General features: G+C 31.7%; 1 protein-coding gene across 1 annotated transcript in view; it reads left to right on the forward strand.

Moving 5' to 3' along the window:
• LOC134684405 (uncharacterized) overlaps positions 1 to 23304 on the forward strand; it is a 99931-nt gene extending 76627 nt beyond the window's left edge. The window contains exons 18-21 of the mRNA XM_063543689.1: positions 7485 to 7790; positions 9425 to 9710; positions 10183 to 10605; positions 21654 to 23304. Of these exons, the coding sequence (XP_063399759.1) occupies positions 7485 to 7790; positions 9425 to 9710; positions 10183 to 10605; positions 21654 to 21777 (1139 nt within the window). The 3' untranslated portion in view covers positions 21778 to 23304. The remainder of the gene's footprint in view (positions 1 to 7484; positions 7791 to 9424; positions 9711 to 10182; positions 10606 to 21653) is intronic.
• Positions 23305 to 26117: the final 2813 nt, after the last annotated feature.

A 26117-nucleotide genomic window follows, 5' to 3' on the forward strand; every position in this document is an offset into this window, starting at 1 on the left:
CTTGTCGCCAACCTAACTGTATTTTGAAAACTCTTCAAGAAAGAGCTGTATTAAATTTAAAAGTGATGTGCAGTATCATGATTCGGGATATTTCAAATTTAAAAACGACCAATAAAAATGAATTATCTTTTTTATCACTGGGTCGATGCCACTGCTGGTGGACGTTTCGACCCCGAGGGTATCACCAGCCCAAAAGTCAGCACTTCGGTGTTGACATGAATATCAATTATATGGTAATTTTTATAAATTTTCTGTTTACAAAACTTTGAATTATTCGAAAAACTAAGGATTTTCTTACCCCAGGAGTAGATTACCTTAGCCGTATTTGGCACAACTTTTTGGAATTATGGGTCCTCAATGCTCTTCAACTTTGTATTTGTTTGGCTTTTTAACTATTTTGATCTGAGCGTCACTGATGAGTCTTATGTAGACGAAACGCGCGTCTGGCGTATAAAATTATAATCCTGGTACTTTTGATAATTTTTCATCCTACTAACACTGTATGAAAATGAAACAGAGTTCAAATAAGTTATGTATGATAGTACTATTTAAACGCATATTTCCACTATTCAAGGCAAAAAAAATAGTTAAACACATTCACCAGTTCAATTACGTGGCTTTGTTCTTATATTTTAGTTGTAAAGTTGGTTTTTTTCTCTCACCTGGAAAAATCTAAATACGGTAGAGGGACAATAGATAAAGATTTCATGATATCTTTTATGTTTTAAAAGATGCCTTTTATAATTCATAAGATATCTCGTAAAATTACTTTATAAAATTTCGTATAAGTTTTAATTATATAAGATACCTTATAAACAATATAAAATATCTTGCAGAATATATCGGAAATCTTAAACGCTACATAAGATATCTTATAAACTATATCAGATATGTGTGTGCTGTGTTTCTTTCCCTCTAAGATATGAACGAACAATGACCTTCCCCCAGCTGATTTAAAATTAAATGTATGTTTGGAGCATCTCCGTGGTATAAATCAAACCTGTTATGTAAACAGACCCAGAACGACTGATGAAGTAAATTCAATTAAGAAAATAATAATAATAATAATACTACTAATAATAATAATAATAATAATAATAATAATAATAAATAATAATAATAATAATAAAAATAATAATAAGAATAATAAGAATAATTAAAAACCAATTGTTCAGAGAACAATTGAAGGTCTTTCCTCCAAAACAATGTATTTTAATATGAAAGGTGTAAAAATAGGTTTCAAATGTCATTTCAATCGTCAAATGATAGCTTATTGTACGCTGATTCCAAAAATATATGGTTTCTAAACAATATTTTTTTAGATAAGGGAAATAATTTCTTACTTCCGGTTTGAAAAACGCTATTTCCGATAATATTTGACTATTTACTTGACACTGATTCCAAAAATATCTTGTTCTATATACTTTTATATTAATAAAGAACAATAAATAGCTACTTCCGGTTTACACAAGGTCACTTCCGGTTGTTTTTTCAAGGTTAAATGGTTTGATACCGTTTGCCAAAAGTCTCATGGCTTTATCATGTATACACATGAGGTAAAAGCAAAGGTCAAAATCTAGAACGTCAAATTAAGCTATGACCTTGAGATCAATTTCAAGGTCATTAACCAAGAACCTCAAATCAAAAGACCACAGGTATTAATTATGTTTAGTTAATGAGTTATATCACCATACGCGTATTTTTAAATACCAAAGGGGAGAAAACTCCCTTTTACATTCAACGTAACCTTGCAATCAAAATTACGTGTTACGGCATGTCGCAACAAACAATTTAGAAAAAATAATTTGTCGATATCTTATATGGTTTCTGGAAATGAGTAAAAATGAGCCAAATTCAAAAATTAGAAAATGACCTTGACCTTTGACCTTGACCTAATTTTCATTTTTTTGGACCAAGGACCTCAAATCAAAAGATCCTAGGTCTCTATCAATTATGGTTTACCAGTTAGAAATGCAATTCACTTATATCAAATGCATAAGGGGAAATAACTCTCATATGGAGCGTTCATATCACTTCGGTCAAAATAGGACAAATCATGCGAAGGATATAACGAGCAATTTTGTAAAATAAATTTGTCATAATATTTTACGGTTGCGAAGGAGTTGCGCTAACAAGAAAAACAGTGTTTGGGGAGATAACTCCTACAAAGAAAAGTATTCGTTTACGCAGGGTAAATTTCAAAAGCGCATAAACTGTTCGATATCATATACCAAATATTTAAGCGACATATTGCGAAACAAATGTTTATCGCAAGAAGAAAATTAGGCGGAAGAAAAAAAAAAAAAAAAATAATCAGAAGAAAAACAATAGGTCTTTCCACAGAAAAGTGGAAAGACCTAATAATAAATTATAATTATCCAATGGAAAATCAAAAATGAAAAATATTGAATATATATATACATAACAAAATAAAAACACAATAAATACAAATATAAAATATAAAAATTGGCGTTACGGGCAAGATGCTTATGATAGATATGTATTCAAAAAATAAATAAAATACATATATCAATCAAGAAATTAAATTCATATCATTCGAGCATCTATCGCTGCAACTGCAATAGACGATAGAGTGTAGATGTATAAATGTGACTTCAAGTAACTTAGACCATAAGGAGAAAGTTATGAGCCGCTTGATTATACATCTATCAGAAACATAACTCGTAGAGTTTTTGAATGAAACCTCAAACAATGTGAACTTAATAGCAAAGAGAGCCTTTAAAAGAGAGTATTGCCAAGGGCTTGAAGCATAATTCGAAGAACACTTGTTACTCCGAAATATTATACCTCTCTTATACGCGTGACATGTTGAGCGCTGGCCCATCCCATGTCAAACGTAGGTAACTCAAGTATATCAATACCTACTCTTAAATTTTATACCTGCATGCTTAGAGGGTATGGGCTCACTTTGCAACCTGAGACGGATAACCTCGAGTGAAAAAAAACATTTGCACACTAAAACATGTATCCAAAAGAACTGTCAAATGTACAAACAAATGATTCGTTCACCCGACGAGAGTGCTGCCTAGTTACCCGTTTAATTCAGGGCTGCCTGAGAACTCAGGTAATAATTTTGTGACAAGTAAAGAATGGGTAAAATCCATTATTACATTAATGCCCAAACGAAATGTGTTACACATACATGCTGCCCTTGTAACACATTGAGTATCCCCAAAATTATTCTGAGATAGTGATTGTGCTAAAATAGTTATGTGAACAGTAAAACACATTAGTTAAAAAAAATAATTAGGGCTCGATAATAAACATAAAAAAAAAATATTATAGAAGAAAATACTTGACATAGAAATTAATTATAAATAGCCATCTACTAATTCAATAAAGAAATAATAGACCCAATTATGAATATGATTTCGTAATATTCAACAGATCTTGATGCCTTTTATCTTCCAATAATACTTTAACGGGTGTTCCGTCAGATAACAGACGCACCCAAATTTGAATATCTCATAGACAAATATGATTTAATACGTTGATGAATGATTACTCTTGGATAAAAAAAAAATGGCAGTCAGATTAAACAATGTAAAACTATAACTTTGACAGTCAATTAGTTTTGTCTGTATATTCAGAATAAATCAGGTATCCGAAAACATCTTTTTATAACTGTAGTTCATTGTAATATAAATGCGGATCAAAAATCCTCTCTGTAAAAGTTTTTTCATATATCGTAGCACACTTGAGTTGGTTAACACATGTCATACTATTTTGCTAGATGAATAAGAAGATCTCACTAGGAAATAAGGCATGTCATACTGTGTTGATCGAGGTTATAGAAAACAATGTACAACTTTTTATGGTACCAATTTCTTGAAGAAACAACCTTTCAATATTGTCGTGTTGTGTAAACAAACTTTGATGTATGAACGTATTATCAGGAAAGATGTTGATTTCCAAAAAAGTAAAAACACAAAAAAGCGATCTTGTTCCGTTATATTAACTCTGTGTCTAGACTAAACATGTTCAATTGGTCTGAGTTCTCTATTACAAGTAAACTCGTCATTAGTATCGCAGATCTTGTAAGTTATGTGAGCACCAAACGTGTTTCTCCGTAGTCGAAATATGAAATAAATAAAATACTGTTCAAAACAATGTGTAATTAGCATATATATCATTAAACTATAAAACATTATCATAGTTAATCAATCTACATAAATATAAATATCTATATAAATATTGCATGACCATGATGACTGGGACGATTATTATCAGTTTCCATCCACACAAGTTATTTTCTTTATACTCATTGTTGTAATTCCAAAAAAAAACAGAGAGACAATACACATGATGTCCATAAGCTAGAAATATCAACATTTGTTTACCGGATTTATCGTCGTAAATCTGTACTCATTAACCTTTCCCCATCTGTAATGCTATATTTAATTGTCCAAGACAAAATTAAATAGATAAGGTCAATGCATGTGTTGAGAAAAGATGATGCTGTAGCTTTGTTTGTCTTTATCACTCCTCATTACAGACTTAATTACATGTCTACTATACCTTTCTCTAAAGTAGTGATAAATGAGGTGAAAAATGTTGTGTGTGGGAGAAAGTATAAAATAATTGTGAATTGTCATGCGTATATGATAAAGCAAATATATATAACATGAGCTGTATATAATTAAAATGCATACGTGAAAATGATTTAACTTGTAGCCAAGATCCCAACATATGCTGTGAAGCTTTATTCATGTTATTCCAAGCTATATAATATATGACAAGAACTTAAATGCATACAAATAGTGTATGACTACAGGATAAACTTCTCATATGGTATTTTGGGCTCTGAGAAATAGGGAACAAAACTATAGTATACATCCTGATGCAACTCTCTGTTTCATAGTTCGTTATCTACATCGAATACAAAATCCAGATAATGTATGCCACTTCTAGGTCATGTCAATGTGTATGTATGATATATTGAGATGACATATTAAGAATGTAATCAATAATGATAAGTGTTGCCTCTTACTTAAATAGTAGATACATGTATGTGTACGTCCGTAACATTAAAGGGTAGCAAAATAAGAAATTTATTATGATATATTATTTTTTATTTTTATTTTTTTAATTTTTTTTTGTGTGTGTGTGTGCATACTGACGATAATATAACGAGAGAAATTACAATCATATTTTTGTCGAATATGATAATCCAAATATGTTACACTCATCAAGTGTACTGAAACTTTTTAAACTGATTCTTGTAATCAATTATTGAATTGAATGTTTCGATTATCAAGCAATTATGTTTCGATTATCAAGCAATGAATTTGAGTATTTGTTAGTAACTATTCAAATGGCCACGTTATATGAACCACATTCGATTGCCTTCAGAAATAAAAAAATGTACAATAAACTGACCTGTCTTGCAAAACATAAACTTATACCAGTTTAATCATTGAGCTGTTCAAAACTTTTGTATGCCTCCATCCATATCTTCAAGACTGTATCCACCTATTTTTCAGCAATAGTCGATGAGTCGATCAATAAATCGACTATGACCGAAGATCGATTCCTTGCTATCCATATACATGTAACTTGTTTAAGGATTCTCGTATGTTACATATACTAGTACACATTGCTTATTGCTAAATGAAAAATTGTAAACGATGATTATTGCACTAACGATATGAATAAATAAAAACACACTATCCATTCCACTTTACAAAGTATCAAAAAGGGTACTTGAGAGGCATGTTCAGCTGTGAATATTTGAGAATGTAAACGTCAAATGTCATATCCACAATTTATTCCGCGATCTAACAGCGAACAAAAATTGTAATATAAACTTAATAAGTATTGTTGTGCTGTTCGTGCACATCTGCATAGGTTCCAGTTAAAATGTTGTATATAGAACTAAACTTTTGAAATAAGCGTGAAAGATCAACAAAGTGTTCGTGTAACTAAGTTCATTTCTATATGATATAATTTGTAATATTCAATAAATACAAATAAACTTGTTACAAAAATAAACATGTATATCTTTCCTATACAAAATTTCAACTGCTACTTTAACAAAATTTCTGATAGCTTTAGACGATGTTGGAAAGGAGTTACCTCCAGTTTGACGCGTCTGATTTATCAGATAACATGACAAAGAAGAATTCCAAAACACTGAGGTTAAACAATTTGCAGACATCAAAAATAAGTCAAGAATAAGAGATAAAGATACAAATGGCAGCTGCAAGGAAATAAACACTTACATAAACTATAATTAATGAACATTAATACACAGTTGTATGAAATATATGAAATAACGATAACATAAAGTGTATATCAGGTATTCTATTCTAAAAATGTTTAAGATAGCTATGTTATTTAATATTTACATCATGTTCATATTTTATTATAAAATTAACGGTACCAATTTTCTTGCACCAGATGCGCATTTCGACAATACATGTCTCTTCAGTGATGCTCGTGGCCAAAATATTTGAATTCCAAAGCTTATATAAAAGATGAAGAGCTATAATCCAAAAGGTCCAAGTATAGCCAAATCCTTGAAAGGAATCAGAGCTTTGCCTGAGGGAGATACATTCCTTAATTTATAATAATTCATAATATTTTGTAACAGCAAATTTTAATAACACAAAAAATACGTATTTTCATGCCAGTACCAAAGTTCTGGCTACTGGGCTGGTGATACCCTCGGGGACTAAATATCATACTATACTTTATAAGGTATCTTGTAAACTTTATAAAAGATATCATTTTAAGTCATATGAGTTATCTTTATATAAGATATCATCTAAGGTATATCAGATATATTATGAAGTGATAACATATCTTATAAACACTCAATTAAATAAGACATATAATATGTTACATTTTATATGAAATCTATTGCAGTTAAGATATATTATATAGTTATTTACACATGATATATAGTTAATTAAAAAATCTCATATAGTTAATAAGATATCTCATATAGTCGATTATGTCTCGCAAGAAGTCGCGTATAATTAATTATATATGTTATATATAGTATAGTTATACGATATAACATAAAGTTATTAATATATATCATATAGTTATAAGCACTCTGCCTTTAATAACAGTGATTTTGAAGGTGCTGACCTATGTTGTTACTTTGTAGCCGTTCGATCATCCAAAGTGGCCGTCATTGAGGACTTAGTTTAACATAGGACCCTATGGGAAATACATACAAAAGCCTTTTTTTAGAGAACCACTTAATGGAATGAAACCAAACATAGCATGAATGTTTCTTATCTGGTGCTGACCAAGTGTTGTTATTTTGTAGCCAAATATCTTTTTTATATGAGTTCAAAAACCAAAGTAGAGTCAGGTGAGCGATACAGGCTCTTGAGAGCCTCTTGTTTTTTTTTAAATTTTGACGTTTAACTGCACTATGATGAGTATGTTCACTTATTAGGTTATGTTGATATTGATACATATGAGTTGTTCATACGCTATATTGGTTACAGGATCAACTGTTGAAATAGGAAACATTCTTTTGAGGTATGGAGCGGATCCAAAAATTGGATGCTGCTTACAAAATTTTCTGCAGAATAATCGAATCCTCATCAATGAAACTTCATCGATTTTATTTCTGTCATCCCTCCTGGAAAAGGGAGCTGATGTAAACAGACGTATAATAAAAGGAACTAATTTGATTGACAGTGTGCAGAAAAGAAATGTCATTCTTGTTACAGAATTAATCAAGTATGGAGCCCAAATAAATGATTGTGACGAAACAAAGAAAACAGCTTTGCATTATGCTTGTACCCTCGGTAAGTTTATTTGTGCCAATTTGTCCGATATAAAGGCAGCAGTAGTATACCGATGTTCGAAATTCATAAATCGATTGGGTGAAAGAAAAAAAAATCCGGTTTAAAAACTAAAACTTAGTGAAACGCACCAAATATAAGAGGAGAACTACATGTAACACATACAGAAACGTACTATAATAAAACAATGGCAATTTTCCTTACACAGAACAGGACATTTAAAGAAAAAAATGGTGGGTTGAACCTGGTTTTGTGCAATGCCAAACCTCCCGCTTTTATGGCAATGTTAAATATGACATTAAGTGCAAACATTACATGACAGGACTTCAATAAATAAAAGGGAGAATTAAGTTCAGGTGAGACAAATTTCAAATTCAATAAAATCCATTGTAGGTAGGTCACGTATGCAAGATATCATATCTTATAAGGATTTTCTCATCCGAATCCGAGGAATGGATTACCTAGGCCGTATTTGGCACTACGTTTTGGAATTTTGGGTCGTCAATGCTCTTCAACTTTTTAGATATGAGCGTCAATGATGAGTCGTATGTCGACGAAACACGCGTCTAGCGTATTAAATAATAATCCTGGTACCTTTGCTAACTTTTAACACCACTGGGTCAATTCCACTGCTGGTGGACGGTTCGCCCTCGAGGGTTTTACCAGCACAGTAGTCAGCACTTCGGTGTTGACACGAATATCAATTATATATGATTATAATAATAAATTTCCTGTTTACAAAAGTTAGATTGTTTCGAAAAACTAAGGATTTTCTCATCCGAGGAATGAATTACCTTAGCCATTTTATGCACTACTTTCTGGAATTTTGGGTTCTCAATGCTCTTCAGCTTTGTACTTGTTTGACGATATAACTATATAGAGCGTCACTGATGAGTCTTATATGGACGAAACGCGCGTCCGCCGTATTAAATTATAATTCTGGTACCTTTCATAACTTTTTCCATACATCTTAATATTCAAAAGTTCAAGCGTTCAAGCGTTCCTAATTAAGATGCAAATTAAATCATAGTTCTATGTAATTTAAATATTTTTGTAGTGCTCCCTTATCTTCTTTGCAGAAAAAGTTATCTCCTGAAGCGTATTAAATTCTTTAGTATTGATCAATTGGCCATTATGAATTATTATTTGCTTGAATCCATTTACATTCGACATAGTTTTCTTGGAAATTTGGGAAGATATGATCATTTCTCAGAAATTACAAGTAGATTTAGAAATACAATGTAAGTATCTGAATATATGGTTACATCAAGCAAATTGTTTTTATTCCAATTTTCGCTGGTCGTCAGTCGTTAACCATTAATGTTTGTTTTTTGTTTTGCAAATCTTCTCTTACTAGTCTTCTGATTCTGGAAATGCATTGTAACTAAAAATACCAATACTATTGACTGTTAGTAAATTTTACTTGTATCATTCCACCTAAAAATTCCAATTCATGATTGTCAATTTTCCCTAAGAAAGTCGATGGTTATCAACGAGCAACCGGCTTCATCAAGTTATCAAAAAAAAAAAGATACCGCCACGATATAGCATATCAGTGCCGAAGGAAAAATAAAACAGCAATTAATCAATCAATAATCTATTTATATTTGTTTTTAAAATCACAATTATTTTTTCAGTTGATTTAAAAGAAAGATATGAAATAACAGCATTTCTCGTGAAGCACGGATCTTACTTAAATGCTGCATCTCATTCTGGTGAAAGGCCTCTAGATGTTGTTGTGCAAAATATGATCAAGGAAATGACTATCGGGGTTCATAAGGCAACAGAAGATAATTGTAGAAAGATAACAGTAGATTTATCCGTACTGAATCTTCTTGTGTGTGGAGGCGCAGATTTATACCCTCTTATAGCCGAGTCAAATCCACCATATAGTGGAAATTATTTAAATCCAACGCTGCCAGTGTATGTATACTACTTAGTACTTCGTGATGATTTTTGGCAATTTTTATTCATAAATCTGTCGAGGGCATTGGTGTCGATATACATTTAGTTATACAGGGACAAGAAGATGAAGCCATATATGGTATTAGAACATTTTCACAAACACAAAAAAAAACAGACATATTTTTTTAAATGGACGGATCGGTTATAAGTTCCGGGGTTTCAATTTTTTGTTGGTTTTTTTTTACGTTTCCTTTGTCGGGTAATGTTTCGATAAATGTATATGTGAATCCATGAGATTGGCAGACGCAGTTATAGATGGAATGGAGTTTATGAGATAGGGTCTGTGTTTAAGTTGGGGTTTTTTTTGCTGTAATATTGTGTTAACAAATTATTCTTCTGCATTTATGTTCGCAGCATTTTGAAAGATTCACTTGCTCGAAAATCAGTATATTTAATCTGATTTTTTAATCTCTTACTAATCTCCTTTCAGAAATATCCCAAACACATACAAATCTGCCTTGCTCTTGTTAATACATCATGGACTTTTCCAAACTGCCAAATTTCTACTACTTTGTGGATGGGATTTTCAAAAAGAAGAATGGTTTGATGCCTTTGATGTCTCCGAACTTGATCTCGAAAACATCAGAATAAATTACAACATCTATAAACGGCATAATATTGAAGCAAAAAAAGCAGAATTCAAATCATTTTTGCAGAATTTTGAAAAGGGTCCTAAATCCTTAGCAATAACATGCAGAAAGCAAATTCGACATCAACTTTTGCTGATTTCAAATGGTACTGAGATTGAAACGAAGATTTCCACACTTCCGCTTCCAGTGAAAATCAAGCAATTCCTGTCATTGAAAGAATGTATCCAAGAAAACGAAATAATTCTGCTTGAAAATGATGAAAGGTATGTGTGTCGCTCGTTTATGTTGGATAAAGGTCCTAAAAATAGCAAATCGGGAAAGATATACGCTGTCTACGGTAACATCGAAATTTAACAATAATATTACATTGGGGACTAATTGCCTGAATGCAGGAGCGGGAAAGGCACCGAGATTAATTACGAAGATTACATTGCGAAAATGTTACATTCAATGCATGATGCGACTATTAATATGAACACTTTTATTTGAATTTTACACTATTGCATACATATTTTTATTATTTTTTATTTACAATAACAATTTCTACAAAATCAAGTATGTTGTTTTGGGGCACGATGTTATAGTCGGCCGACCTATTTTGATGAAACCACTCTAAGAAGCCATCACAAACGAGTGATGCAACAAAGTGCATTCATACAATACAATTCAATTCTCCACTTTTCCTTTTTAGCTCACCTGGCCGAAAGGGCCAAGTCAGCTTTTTTCATCACTTTGCGTCCGGTGTCCAGCGTTCGGCGTCCGGCGTCCGGCGTCGTCCTGCGTTAGCTTTTAAAAAATCTTCTTCTCTGAAACTACTGGCCAAATCCAACCAAACTTGGCCAGAATCATCATTGGGGTATCTAGTTTAAAAAATGTGTGGTGTTACCCGGTCAACCAACCAAGATGGCCGCCACGGCTAAAAATAGAACATAGGGGTCAAATGCATTTTTTGACTTATTACTCAAAAACCAAAGCATTTAAAGCAAATCTGACATGTTGGTTGCTGCCCCTGAATTGGTAATTTTGAGGAAATTTTGCTGTTTTTGGTTATTATCTTGAATATTATTATGGATAGAGATAAACTGTAAACAGCAATAATGTTCAGCAAAGTAAGATCTACAAATAAATCAACATGACCAAAATGATCAGTTGACCCGTTTAGGAGTTATTGCCCTTTATAGTCATTTTTTAACAATTTTTCGTAAATTAAAGTAATCTTTTACAAAATTCTTCTCCTCTGAAACTACTCGGCCAAATTAATCCAAACTTGGCCACAATCATCTTTGGGGTATCTAGTTTAAAAAATGTGTGGAGTGACCTGGTCAACCAACTAAGATGGCCGCCACGGCTGAAAGAAGAAAATAGGGGTAAAATGCAGTTTTTGGCTTATAACTCAAAAACCAAAGCATTTTGAGGAAATCTGACACGGGATAAATATGTTTATCAGGTCAAGATCTATCTGCCCTGAAATTTTCAGTTGAATCAGTCAACCCGTTGTTGGGTTGCTGCCACTGAATTGGTAATTGTGAGGAAATTTTGCTGTTTTGGGTTATTATCTTGAATATTATAAATATAATTATAGATAGAGATAAACTGTAAACATCAATAATGTTCAGCAAAGTTAGATTTACAAATAAGTCAACATAACCGAAATGGTCAGTTGACATCTTTAGGAGTTTTTACCCTTTATAGTAATTTTTTAAACATTTTTCCTAAATCTAAGTAATCTTTTACAAAATCTCCACTGAAACTACTAGGCCACAATCATCTTTGGGGTATGTAGTTTTTCAACCAAGATGGCCGCCATGGCTTAAAATAGAACATAGGGGTAAAATGCAGTTTTGGCTTATAACTATGAAATCAAAGCATTTAGAGCAAATCTGACAAGAAGTTAAATTGTTAATCAAGTCAATATCTATCTGCCCTGAAATTTTCAGATAAATTGGACAACTGGTTGTTGGGATGCTGCCTTCCAATTGGTAATTGATAAAGAAATTTTGCCGTTTTTGGTTATCTTGAATACTATTATAGATAGCGATAGACTGTAAATAGCAATAATGTTCAGCAAAGTAAGATCTACAAATAAGTCAACATGACCTAAATTGACCCCTTAAGGAGTTATTGCCTTTATAGTCAATTTTTAACAATTTTCATTAATTTGGTAAATTTATGTAAATTTTTACTAAATATAGTTCTCTGTTACTAATGGACAAAGTTCTTTTATTTGGTCGGGTTGTTGTCTCTTTGACACATTCCCCATTTCCAATCTCAATTATATTCATTATAGATATAATTGTAATAAGCAAAATCGTTCAGTAAAGTAAGAACTTCAAACACATCACCATCACCAAAATACAATTTTGTCATGAATCCAATTGTGTCTTTTGTTTAATATGCACATAGACCAAGGTGAGCGACACAGGCTCTAGTTGAAGTTAAAGAAACTTTCAATTACTGCAGTTATAAGTCAGATGAAAATATTGTTTTACTCTTGCGATTTTTGTATTTTTGCACGACCGGTTTGTTTCATGTAAGTCTTTTAATATTATTTTATTGCCGTCCATAACTGAATTTATCATCCCCTTATTATGATAATTTTCTTTATCAAACTAAGCATAGCAGGGAAAAAATAATTTCAAAATACAATTAAAAAAAAGTCAGATCACATAGTTACTGAATTTAGAGGACAATCAATTTGGAAAATCCACATTCACATGGCGAAATCAAGGCAATTGATGTTAACATTTGCCGACAGTTTGAAACTGGAGGAAACAGTGGGGTTTTTTTCAGACTCCATATATTTTGTAATCGGGTTTTTTTTTCGTTCCTATTGGCGAAAACATGAGCAACAGAACTAAAGAAGGTTTAAGTTTGATAATTCTAGCGTGCATTGAATTACACTAATGTAACAATAAAACAATTGAACTGTTCCGGACCATATGAGTATTTGGACCATGCGCGTATGGTCATGACTTTCACATGGTATCATATATTTTTTGCGTTTGCAAGTCTTTGTTGTGCACGATCCTTTTCATATTTCTACGGTGTTTTTTAAAAGAAGCTCCAGATCTCAAATATCGTAACATGACTGCAAAACACCCTATTCGCAAGACAACTATATAAACTATGTTACTTTCCAGAGACTTCTTGTGTAACAGTTCATTAAGAAATATTTGGATTTTTTTTTTTAAGTCGCCATTCACTCGTTATAACAAATCGGTAATTACCATCGGTATAAAATGTGTTTATTATTGTTTTGACAAGTTAGTAAAATTAACTATGTGAAACTTTTAAATTTTATTTATGAAATAAGCTATTATTTTTATTACAATATACATTAATTAAACTACGTCTTTTTATTGGACGGTTATATTATATGACGAGTTTAAAGGTATTAAAAGTAAACTGTAACAGAGCGTTAATTACCCCGACCATACGCGTACGGTCGGACCATATGAGTTTATACCCATATGGTCATGACCATACGCGTATGGTCCAAATAATCATATGGTCCGGAACATAACCGTAGACCCTTATAGTATTGTTATATTCGTAATTAATCGGATTCTTACCCAACCCTGTATTCCGGCAAATGTTACAATTGTTTTATTATCTAACCGTTGCCAATGCCAAAAATATATGTGGAAAGCCAAAAGTGTAGTAATTCCAATTTTGCAATTCTGTCATTGTATGTAATATACAATTATATAATTTCGAAATTCCAGTTTTGCAATACTTTTTTGTACCAATGCAACTCGACAGCTGAATGTTTTATAACTGCAACTCAAATAAGGCAACTCCATGTAATTTTTTATGTTATTCAAAATTTAAATACAGAATTTTCATAACAACTACACGATAATTGTAATATGTACATTTGTACTGTGAAATTTGGTTATTTGTATATTTGTGCGATAAATATTGGTAATTCGAAGTTTGTGATATGACGATTGGTTCGTAACGCAACCTTTAGTGTTATTTTTTTTTAAATATATAGACAATAACTGTTTAGTGTCTTAAAAGATAGCTGTATTTGTACGAAGTTAGGAAACAAGGTGTGTGCGAGCTTTTAGCAAGTTACGTTACTACACCTGTTTCCAGCCGAGTGCAAATATAACTGGTATTTAAAGACACTAAAAAGTTATTGTCTTTATCTCAAAATTAATTCTGTATATTAATTGTGTTTTGAAAGACACAAATACACATGTTTTGCATTTATTTTTTATTTGAAATCCCTTGAGGCCCGTGTAGTAATTATCGACTCCTATGAGTCGATATTAAGAATTTAACGATTGACAGAAAGGGCATGAGTTTATCTTGCTAGCTGATTGGAAGATATTACGAGACGTGAATAATTAAAGTTTATTGATTGGTTAGGACAATCCAAACCTAGTAAATGTCCTTCAATCCCATAGAGTATCGGATTTGTCCTCTCTATTTTAGCAATTAGATAGTACACAAGTAACGTTCATCTATAAATAGTCGAATCTTCTGAAGTAAACAACAACGTTAAACGATATATACTACTTCATAACGTGTGACCTCACGTGTGTGGTAAAATTTGTTGATTGATGCACGTTGCTATTCTAGTAAATGAATAAATCTACAAAGCGAGAGCACTTTCCATTTTCATTAGCTAAGAGTCGACCTATAGCCTTTTTTGAAAGGCTTTTGCTTGTACGATACAGTAATCACACATTCAGATGAAGACGTGTTCGCAAAAAAAAAATCTCGAATGGCCAACAATAATGCATCGCTAAAGGTGAATAATTATCTATTTTAAAATAATCACTTATTTCAACAGTAAAAACAAATATCAAAACATTGTCCAATTTGAAACAGGAGTGTACGAGTTGTTCTACGCTTCAGGCTCGACATTCACTTAACATGCATGCTGAAATTGACATGGTTGTTTTGTGTATGTGTGTATATTATCAGAAAATTGGTGTGATTCTTATTGCTCTAAAGCAATATTTGAAAACAAACAGAACGTCTAGAGAAATCGTTCATTCGCAATTTCACAAAATGTAATACGTCATTGGAATGCGACTACTGCAAAATTTAAGTTCACGAATTGTCATACAATACTCAATCCGACAGTGGGCGGAGCTATAAATCGTTATCTGTATAGTAAACAGACACAGCATAGCGATGTATCTGAACAGTAGAACACCTAATTGCAGGATAACATTCATGATACTGCTTTGTTCATTTTTATAAAAAAAAAAAAAAAAAGAAGAAAGAAATTGAATTGCAAATCAGCGAATTCTGGCTTATTTTTTTATTTCATAAGTGTTTCTATGATTTGAAGAACTCTTTGTGAGGTTTTTAAGTTAGTGTATTAATGCATGAGTCAAATAGACCGTACACGAACATTTTGCATGGTCTTTGTAGTACAACAATATTAGAATTGCGTTTCTGTTTGAAATTATTATTTTGTTTAAGAGATAACGTATACAAACACTTTTGAATAATTTAAGGTCGTTTTGTATGATTTTCAAATCAGCTATGAGCATTTAATTAATATATTTCTATCAATACGGCTGCATTTGTAAATAACTGAAAAAGCGTTTGGCATACGATGTGTTGCCTTGTCAACTAGCATGTTAAACATTTAATCCAATATATCGGTCTGGTTATGTATGTTGGTGAAAACAAAATGTGATTTTTGGATCTGGTTTATATGATTATATGAACTTCAAAATAGGCTTTGATAATATAACCGTCACATAAATACACAACTTTAATTTATTCGTGTGAGGTTCAGTTTGTGGTGTCCTGTGTCGTCTTTAATTCGTGGGATATGTCCGTTATTATTCTGCAGTTAACATCATTTATTGCACTTTCATATTATGTATCCCTTTTTTTCTCTGTGTTGAGTGTTCTTGCGTTTGTTTGTTCTGTATTTCGTCACATGGTGTAGTCATTTTGGTGGTATTTTAACATGACCATTACGCGGTTAAGTACAAGATTTAGATTCACTGATCGATGGATATGTAAATATTGTCAACACTAAGTTTTTATTAAATACATACTGGAAAGAATACGCAAACATAAAATTCCTTTGGCTTCTAATCCTGTATTACAGGTTTCAGAATTTTACCTTGTCAAATCTTCAAAATAAAATAGGTCATTCAAATATGGATTCATAATAGAAAATCACTTTTCAGTTAATATAAATGCAAGATGCGAATTGGCATTTGAGCTGAGTAGGATAGTATTCAACCTTATGCAAATGAATATCTGCCGTAATCACAATGCACCAGTTAACTTTTTTCGGGTTGAAAATTTATGTATGATAAGATAAGAAGATGTGGTATGAGTGCAAATGAGACAACTCTCCATCAAAATAACAATTTATTAAAGAAAACCATTATAGGTCAAGGAACAGCTTTAAACACGAAGACTTAAAAACTTACTAGCGTAAAACCATTCAAACGGGAAAACAACGGTTTAATCTATGTAAATACGAGATACCAGTATAAATTATAGAAACAAAAGACAACTACTATATATCAGATTCCTGACTTAGGACAGGTGCATACATTTGAAGCAGGAATTAAACGTTTTAATGGTACAAAACCTTCTCCCTTTTCTGAAACAATAGTATAACATCACAACATAGAAAAACACACGATAAAATATAAGACTGTTACTGTATGTAAATTGAATTGATATAGGAACCCTATCAAACAGACCAAAGTTCATCTTTTGTGTTGTATTCTAATTACCAATTTCAAACACCTATCAAAGTTATATTAAATGTACATGTATACACGCACTTGTACTTCTATTTGACGCAGCTCATATTATAGAATTACAAATGAACAAACTAAAAGCGTATAGTTCACAAATGTACACATTACATAAGTTCATATCACAAATGTATCTATCACAAATGTTGAAACTATAAAAGCACATCTGTGCCATGCAGGAATAACAGTAACAGACTACTAAATTATGATTTTGAATTATTTATTTGTATTGTTCGAGTTGCATTTTTCAAACGTTCAATTGTTTAGTTGCACTGTTTTAAATTAAAAATTAAAAATTTTAAATTATAAATTTACAGAGTTATAAGAAAATGTAAATGTGCATTATTAAAATTTTTGCTTTCCGTGGACATTCTTTCTGCTTATCAGTACACAAATCCGATATACTTTTCGATGTTTCCAGGAGAATAACTTGCTACATTATGGTAAAGGAACATTTCAGGGGGAATGTCACAGATTTTAACATCTGCCTACCCTCCCTGCACACCTGAAATCATCCGGAGTTTTGTTGGGTTTGTGTTGCTTAGTCTTTAGTTTCTTTATATTTTGTTTTATGTTCAATTGTTTGTCTGTTGGTCTCTTTCTCATTTTAGCAAAGGTATTGTTAGTTTAGTTTTGATTTATAAGTATGAATGTCCTTTTGGTTCTGGTATATTTTGCCTCTCTTTTTATAGAATGCACATAAAATTGGCAAAAAAGTAAAAATAAATATGCTTTGAGTTCATCAACTCTAATGCCAAATCCTTAGATTTCTTTTTAAAAATATATAGAAGTCGTTTGTACGTACAGTTATGTTTCAATGATAAAGCAAAGGTTATCACATGATAAATCACTTGGTTTTCAGATTATTAACCCATCTGTTATATAATTGGTTGTGATTTCTTATTTGAAGTTCACCAAGCTATAACGCGTGGACGTTCCGCTCATTCCTACGTTTTGTACATTTTATCAGCTAGATTACGAATTTTAAATGATGTATACCGTAAAGACGTAATCATGGACGTTGATATTATGTTGCCTCATTAAAACGAATGATGATTTAATTTAATGTAAAATTTAAGAATGTGTTTTGCCGATTTTCAGTACTGTGTTTATTTTAGAATTGTCCACTTATTCTTAAAGAATTTAATCAGTAATATTCCATAAAATAAAAGAGGTAAGGCCACACCAATTTAATTTCTTGTTCTACGGATTTTTGGACTCCAAAAATTGGGGCGAGCGAGCGATTTGAAAATTTTAATAAAAAAATATTTAATTTGCTAATTTTTGAGGCGAAGATTAAAAAGTACAGGCGAGCGATTATAAACTTTTTTTGTAACCATAAAATAGTAGGTTTTGACTATATAAAAACTTGACTTATCTCTTATACCTTGACATTTCTTTAATTTATGAAGTATTTTTTCCCTGTTCAACAAGAAATAATTGAATAAATAAATCTGATCTATGTATGTGTGACTGACAATGAGACAATTCTCCATCCAAGTCATAATCAGGTTCAGAACAACCCCATAATATTATGAATATCCCTTTTATGAGGCGTCAAAATAAGTTATAATATAATTTTTTGGTAAAAACACTTTAAGTACAAAAGGGCTTATATTTTCCCAAAGAACCATAATATTTGGTATTAAATGGTCAAAACATGTCCAAGAATTTTGTAATATTCCTGGACTTTAACCATGTTAACACATTTACTTTAACAGTTTAATATTATTCAAAATAAGTGGACCCATCCCTCTTTTAGAAAAGTTGTTTAAAATATAATGTACTTTTCCTCTTTTTGAGTAAAAAATTCCAAGTTGTCAAAGGTTTTGTATAGTAGCACTGTACAAATCCTTAGTATTTCTATTTTCTTTTCTACAACAGTAAACATGGTAAAATGACCCCTTCAAGGCCTTTGTCTGAGGGAGGGTTGGTCCCAACCTGATAATAACAAACATAGGTCAAAGTACGGCCTTTTACACAGAGCTTTGATCAAGACCAACCAGCAAGCTATAAGGGAACACAACTTAGTATTGTACACAATTCGACAGGTCCTTGAATCAACCAGGACAGGTGCACAAACCTGCAGCGGGTATGACCGTCACCATACATTATAATTGCAGTTGAAGGCAAATCCTTCAGAAGTTCTTTGTACTTTATTTTAACAACGAACGTTTTTTTTATAGGGAATATAAGTTAGGGGGAAAGAAACCAACGTTTTGTTCTATACTGGTATTTCTATTTATATCGGAGCACTCCCGCTAGGCATAAATTGGTTTCATGCTGAAACAAATATTCTCGCAGATATTTACATTGTTGTGGGGTGCTGATAGGTTAAAATCGTTATATAAAGGCTAGACTGTGATTTAAAAAAAAACAAATGTTGAGATCTGTATTTAATATTTACAAAAAAAACGGTGCGGGAAATGGACATGATTTCATTTCCGGATGTGGGAAGCGGGAATATAATTAAAATAAAAAAAATGTTTTGAAAAAAATAGGTGCGGGCGGGTCCATCGAACAAGGAATCAATTAGTGTGGCCTAAATGCAATATTTTTTCCAATTGTCAGTTATAAGCCATCGAATCAAAATTGCATGCAAAATTGTTGTCATAAACCTGTAAAATATTCCATTAACTGTAACTTAACCTGCTTTGGGATACCAATATTACTTCAAATATAAACCATGCAGTCAGTAATCACTTTTTATTCAGTTTTATGCATATTCTTTTAAACTTAAAAATTGTTTTAATACATTGTCTTATTGTACAATGAAGAAGTAGACCGTTTGGTGTAATGCCCAAAAAATGTAGACTTCCTTTCATTCCGTGAAAAGGAAATCTTAAATGATTGATCAGCCGAATGATTGTCCAATTATATCGCTAAATAAATAGTTTCTGCTTTGCAAGTTTAGCTATTTTAGTAGTGAATGCCTTATCAACTTTACTACCTAAAATGAAACTGAGAATTAAGGTAATTCACTGTTGTTTAAAATGGAATTTAAGAGCTTGTTAAAGTTGAAAAATTGTTAAATAGTAGGGATGAATAGTAGCTGCTTAGATCTTAGCTTGGTGTCCGAATGGCGACAAATATAAAAAAAAAAAAGATGTGGTATTATTGCCTATATGACAACTATCCACAAAAGACCAAGATGACACAAACATTAACAACTATAGGTCACCGTAAGGCCTTCAACAATGAACAAAGCCCATACCGCATAGTCAGATTAAAAGGGCCCTGATAGGACAATGTTAAACAATTCAAACGAGAAAACTTATAGCCCTATTTATGAAAAAAATGAAAAGTTTACTACGAATTTAGAAATTAATATTTGTTATAAAATGTTAACCATGAAATACGTTAAAAAGGATCATCTATGTGTAGCATTCATAGTAACTTTCACAATTATTTGGAAACGAATACGGTGTCCTGGTGATATTTTATTTACTTTTAATAATTAAGTTCACTATTTTGAAGTTCATTTTAAAATCGTACTTAAAGCAGCTGGAATTATCCTACTTTTCATTTAACGCTTACATTGTCTTTAGTTATTTTATCGGTGGACATCTTAAACAAACTACTTATGATCAAAGTAAAGCGTTTGAAAGCCAGTTATGTAAACGAAACGTTTGCCTGAGTGAGTCGGAACATTAGCAGTTACCAAGTAATCTTTTCTTCAATAAATAATGCAATTTAATTAAGGAATTTCCACTTTGAAATTTTTATCTGATTCGAAACATTTGTGAATTTATTTTATTTTTTTATAAACTGTGACTTGGATGAGGAGTTGTTTTATATTTGACTGACAAAATTTCTATAAAAAATTTAATTTAGAATTGACCTCAAAAGACTCTACAATTGGTAACATTACAGCATATTCAGTAGTTGTCGGTTGTTGATATGGTTGGTTTTCCCGTTTGAATGGTTTAATATTGTCATTTTGGGGCCCTTTATAGCTTGCTGTTCCGTTTAAGACACGGATCCGTGTTGCAGATCGCACATTTATTACCTATAATGATTTACTTTTACAAATTGAGACTTAGATGGATAGTTGTCTCATTGGCACTCATAACAAATTTTGTTATAGCTATATACATTTCCTAAAAAAAGAAGGACACACTATTTGTTATAAAACTGTTTAAACAAATGTTTACAGTTTCAGAAACCAAGCTGAAGGAACAAAACGTTCATTTATGAAATTTGACAACCATATATTCATCCAACTCCCAAGTTAATGTGGAATTTCAGCTTGAAGTTTTTTTATTTGTAAGACTTTCCGCCGCAAGTTTTTTCTCTTCGTTATTTCAATTTATTTGAAAGAAAGCCTTTTAAGATGTTTTTTCATTAAGACGTCACATGAAAAATTTGCGGAATTATTATATTTATTATTATATGAATTACTAAACTTTTTTTTATGATTCATTGTCGATTATTATGATTGTTCTTACAAACCTTACATAAAGATATACAAAAAATAGAACAGTATGACATAATGTAGCCTTAATTGTATTATTCCAAATATTTAGGAAATTCTATATTGTATTTTATTTTTTCAGAACGGAAACAAACACTGTAAATGCTGTACAGTTTTTAGAGGCACTTGGATTATTCGGTGGTCTATTCCCGATGCAACTCCAATATGATTCAGATGACTATTTTGATGGTCATGATTATTATTAAACAGACATAAATGATTATTGATAGCTAGTAAAGGTGGTATAGACAAGGTATTGAATTGCAGCGTAATCATTATATTTAAAGTAGCTGGTTTTTTTTATTATTATAAAATTGTTGTTTGTTTTCAAACATTAACATAGTTCAATTCAATTTTATATTTTATTAACGTCTCAACTTATGCAAACAATTACTCCAAAACTCGTAAAAGCTACATTTTTATACAAAAGCCTTTTCAATCTATACAGCTTTCTGAGAGACGATAACAACTTAATCAACATGTACAACAAAGAAGTGATATATAAATGATACAACATTTTGTTTGCAATATAAAACTTCTAGGCGTCAATTTAGAATAACATAACAGGTTTTCAGTTTAATAATTAGTCATATATATAATAGAAAAAAACAATATGTATACCATGTTCTTGTAGTCTATAAAGCTATTTAAATGATAATGGATTTTAATTTTTTTTAAGTTATACAAGTGGTCTGCCTTATACAACAATTCGCCTATGGGAAAGCATTAAACAAAAACTTACACACACACTATTTTCATAGACAACGAATAACATTAAGGAAACACAGCTATAATAGTTTAAAATAAAGCAGAATATGACTGCAAAAGAAAATTTTATTGACAAATAGTACATATTTTAAATTCAAACAACATACATGTTTGATTTCTGCTATTTATCTTTTTTAACAATAAAGAAGTGACAATTATCTGCCATACTGAGTATTTCATTTTCATAAAATATATCTTGTTTTATTAATGACTGATGGACTATCATTAGCTATGTTGATAGCTCCTTGTTGCTAACATGAATTATCACACAATTTTCTGCAATTATCTGTTGATAAATTAAGAAATTATTTAGAAGTAATCTAGCCCATGAAATATTGAGACTAATTTCCATTCCCTTGCAAAATAGTGTTTTTAGAGAGAACCTTAGTTCTTATGTCATGCTGATGATACGATCTGTGCGTGCGGCTATTTTTGTGTTTTACAAATGTTGTAATTTAGCACGAAATGCACTTGAAGTGTGACCCTGTAGCGCAAACAAGTATGGCAAAATTCGACAATAATGAATGGTACAAATTATTTTTGACAGACATATGTCTTATGAATATCTCAACAATGTAAATAAGTAGATTTATGGAAGTACACCACTAATTCATGGTCCCATTACTTTCTATGTTAAATTCCTCCATTTCAACCAGGCACACCTCTTTCATTTTAAGTTCAAATAAAGTGGCAATCATTGCATGTCAAAGCAACACTTTATGGTGTCTTCTACTGAAAAAATCAACATACCTTACATGGCATATAAGAAAGAACTGGTTCCCAGAACTTCGGATGTACCAAAACAGGTACTTCAGATCTGACAAACAGACTAAATGTACCCTCTTTTTAAAATTTGGTGCAGTTTTTTTAATATTCAAAATTAAAAGTCCAAAAGTGTTCTGCAATGATCACCAGTCCTTCAGCTTTCATTTGATACCAGAAATACCTAAATATTCTTCATATTTTGAAAGCTACACTCATGCGTAGGAACTATTTTGTGTTAAATATGTACTACTTTCTGGTATGTGCTTTCTGGCCGGGCCTGAATTAGTGGTGTTGCACCTTATGATAATTAAAATTCAAAATGGAAATGGGGAATGTGTCAAAGAGACAACAAACCGACCCTAAAACATACAACGGCCGAAAGCCAGCAAAGGGTTAATGCAGCGAGAGACTCCCGCACCCGGAGGCGTCCTTCAGCTGGCTCCTAAACAAATATGTATACTTGTTTAGTAATAATTGACGTCCTACTTAACTCCGATTTATAGACATGAATTTAAAATAAAAAATCATACAAAGATCAGAATCATTACTTGGGACAGGCGCAAAAATGCGTGGGGTTAAACATGGTTTTTTTCTGAAATCTCAACCCTCCCCTTATACCTCTAGCCAATGTAGAAAAACAAAAACAAACAGACAACAGTACGCACAGTAAAAATAAGTGTGAGAATAGTCCGAATCCGGTGTCAGATTTGTTGCCTTGCAAAATCAAATAAGTGGTCTTTCCAAGCCTTCTCGTTTATAATTATTTTTTCGATAATGGAATCAATTTCTATAAAGGAAAAACGCATGAAGCTATTTATGCTTATCTGTCTAGTTTTATCAAGATGAATATGTAGCATGTATAGTAAATCATATTTGATTTAATTTTTGCCTGAATAAATATTTTCAATGAAAATGTATTGTCTTGATTTCAACCGAACTATATGAGGGTTGCTCTTGTCCTCCTGTTGTGAATTTAGGCATTTACTTACCGCTTGGTAGAATGTGCTTTAATTGTGTTTGGTGATATATCATTCAGATGGTTTTTTTTATTGCTCTGTCGATATTTGACGGCACAATTAGCAAGCAATTAATTCAAGGGACTGACAAAAAGAAACTGTGACCAATGAATATTGAATCATTTTCTTCCAAACAAATGAGATTGAAAATAGTTTTGTCTGGTTTTTGAAATAGGAAGAAGTGAGACTGTTTTTGGATAAATAAAGGCAACAGTAGTATACCGTTCAAAACTCATAAATCCATGGACACAAAAAAATCGTGGTACTGCTTGCAGTACATCCCATCAAACTAGAGATAAAGGATATTACAGATACAGTTAAGTCGGCTTCATATCTTGACTTAGATCTAGAAATTGCAAATGAGGATCGGTTGAAATCAAAACTTTACGACAAAAGAGATGATTTCAGCTTTCCAATTGTGAACTTTTCATTTCTAAGAAGCAACATTCCAGTTGAAATCATCCCTTCGTAAATTTAACGGACGCCATCACGAGTTGGTTGACCGTTATGGAATAACCGTTTCACAAATGATATCGGATATGTTCCTTACGTCGTAACTACAATCCCCTTCCCTTTTATGAATGTGACCTACCGAATTAGACTATTTACCGGATTTGTAATCACATAAGCAAAACGACGGGTGCGACATGTGGAGCAGGGTCTGCTTACCCTTCCGGAGCACCTGAGATCTCCCCTAGTTTTTGATGGGGTTCCTGTTGTTTATTCTTTAGTTTTCTATGTTGTGTCATGTGTACTATTGTTTTTCTGTTTTTCTGTTTGTCTTTTTTCATTTTTAGCCATGGCGTTGTCAGTTTGTTTTAGATTTATGAGTTTGACTGTCCCTTTGGTATCTTTCGTCCCTCTTTTATTTGTAAGATAATCTGGCGCTAGTCCTTTTATACATTTAAACATTAAAATGGCCTGAAAATATTTTATTCGAGTAAAAATGGTCATCCAATTAAGTTCTTTGAACAGTGATATTGATGGATAATCAAAAGGCTTATTCAAAATAATCTTGCTCCCATAGATGTGGAAGGTTTGTAATGTCCCTTGGTTTTATTTACAAAATGTATGTGTCAATAATAATTGATCACCAATTATTTGAAGATAATCATTTGAGTATAGTTTTCCAACTTTTGGAAGATTGTATAGATAAAGGCAACAGTAGTATACCGCTGTTCGAAACTCATAAATCGATAAAAAAAAAAAAATCCGGGTTACAAACCAAGACTGAGGCAAACTCATTTAATATAAGAGATGAACAACGACACAACATTAAAATGAACACACACAGAAACAAACTAAGCATTTAATAAAATTTGATGAGAGTAACGAATACAACATCAAAACTAAATACATGAATTTGGGTTAGAAAAATACCGCGACACGTCTTATAGTAATGTTAATTTACACTCAAATATAAGAGGAAACAAACGACACGACAGAGACACAACGTTTAAATGTAACACACAGAAGAACGAACTATAATATAACAATGGCTATATTCCTGACTTTGTACTGGACAAGAAAATGGTGGGTTTAACCTGGTTTTGTGGCATGACAAACCGATTTAACGGCAATGTTGAATTTACCATTGAAATGACAACATAACATTACAGGACTACAATACAAAGAAATAGGTAACATTATTGAACAGAGAAACACATGAATAATAGCTAACAAAAGGCACCAGGTTTAAAATTTCATACGCCAGAATTGTGTTTCATCTACACAAGACTTACTAGTGACGCTCATATACAACGGTTCGAAAGCCAATACAAATTCAAAGTTGAACAGCACTGAGGACCAAAAGTTCAAAAAAGTTGTGTCAACTACAACTCGCGTTTTTTGCTTGGGATAAGAACATCCTTATTATTTAGAATAATTTATACTTTTGCAAACAGTAAATTTTATAAAATGAATATATAAAAGATATGTATGATAAAACTGAAGTATTAACTAATTACAGAGAAAAACCGGATACATTACATTAACCA

Source organism: Mytilus trossulus, chromosome 9 (assembly GCF_036588685.1).
Source record: "Mytilus trossulus isolate FHL-02 chromosome 9, PNRI_Mtr1.1.1.hap1, whole genome shotgun sequence".
Taxonomy (NCBI): Eukaryota; Metazoa; Mollusca; class Bivalvia; order Mytilida; family Mytilidae; genus Mytilus; species Mytilus trossulus.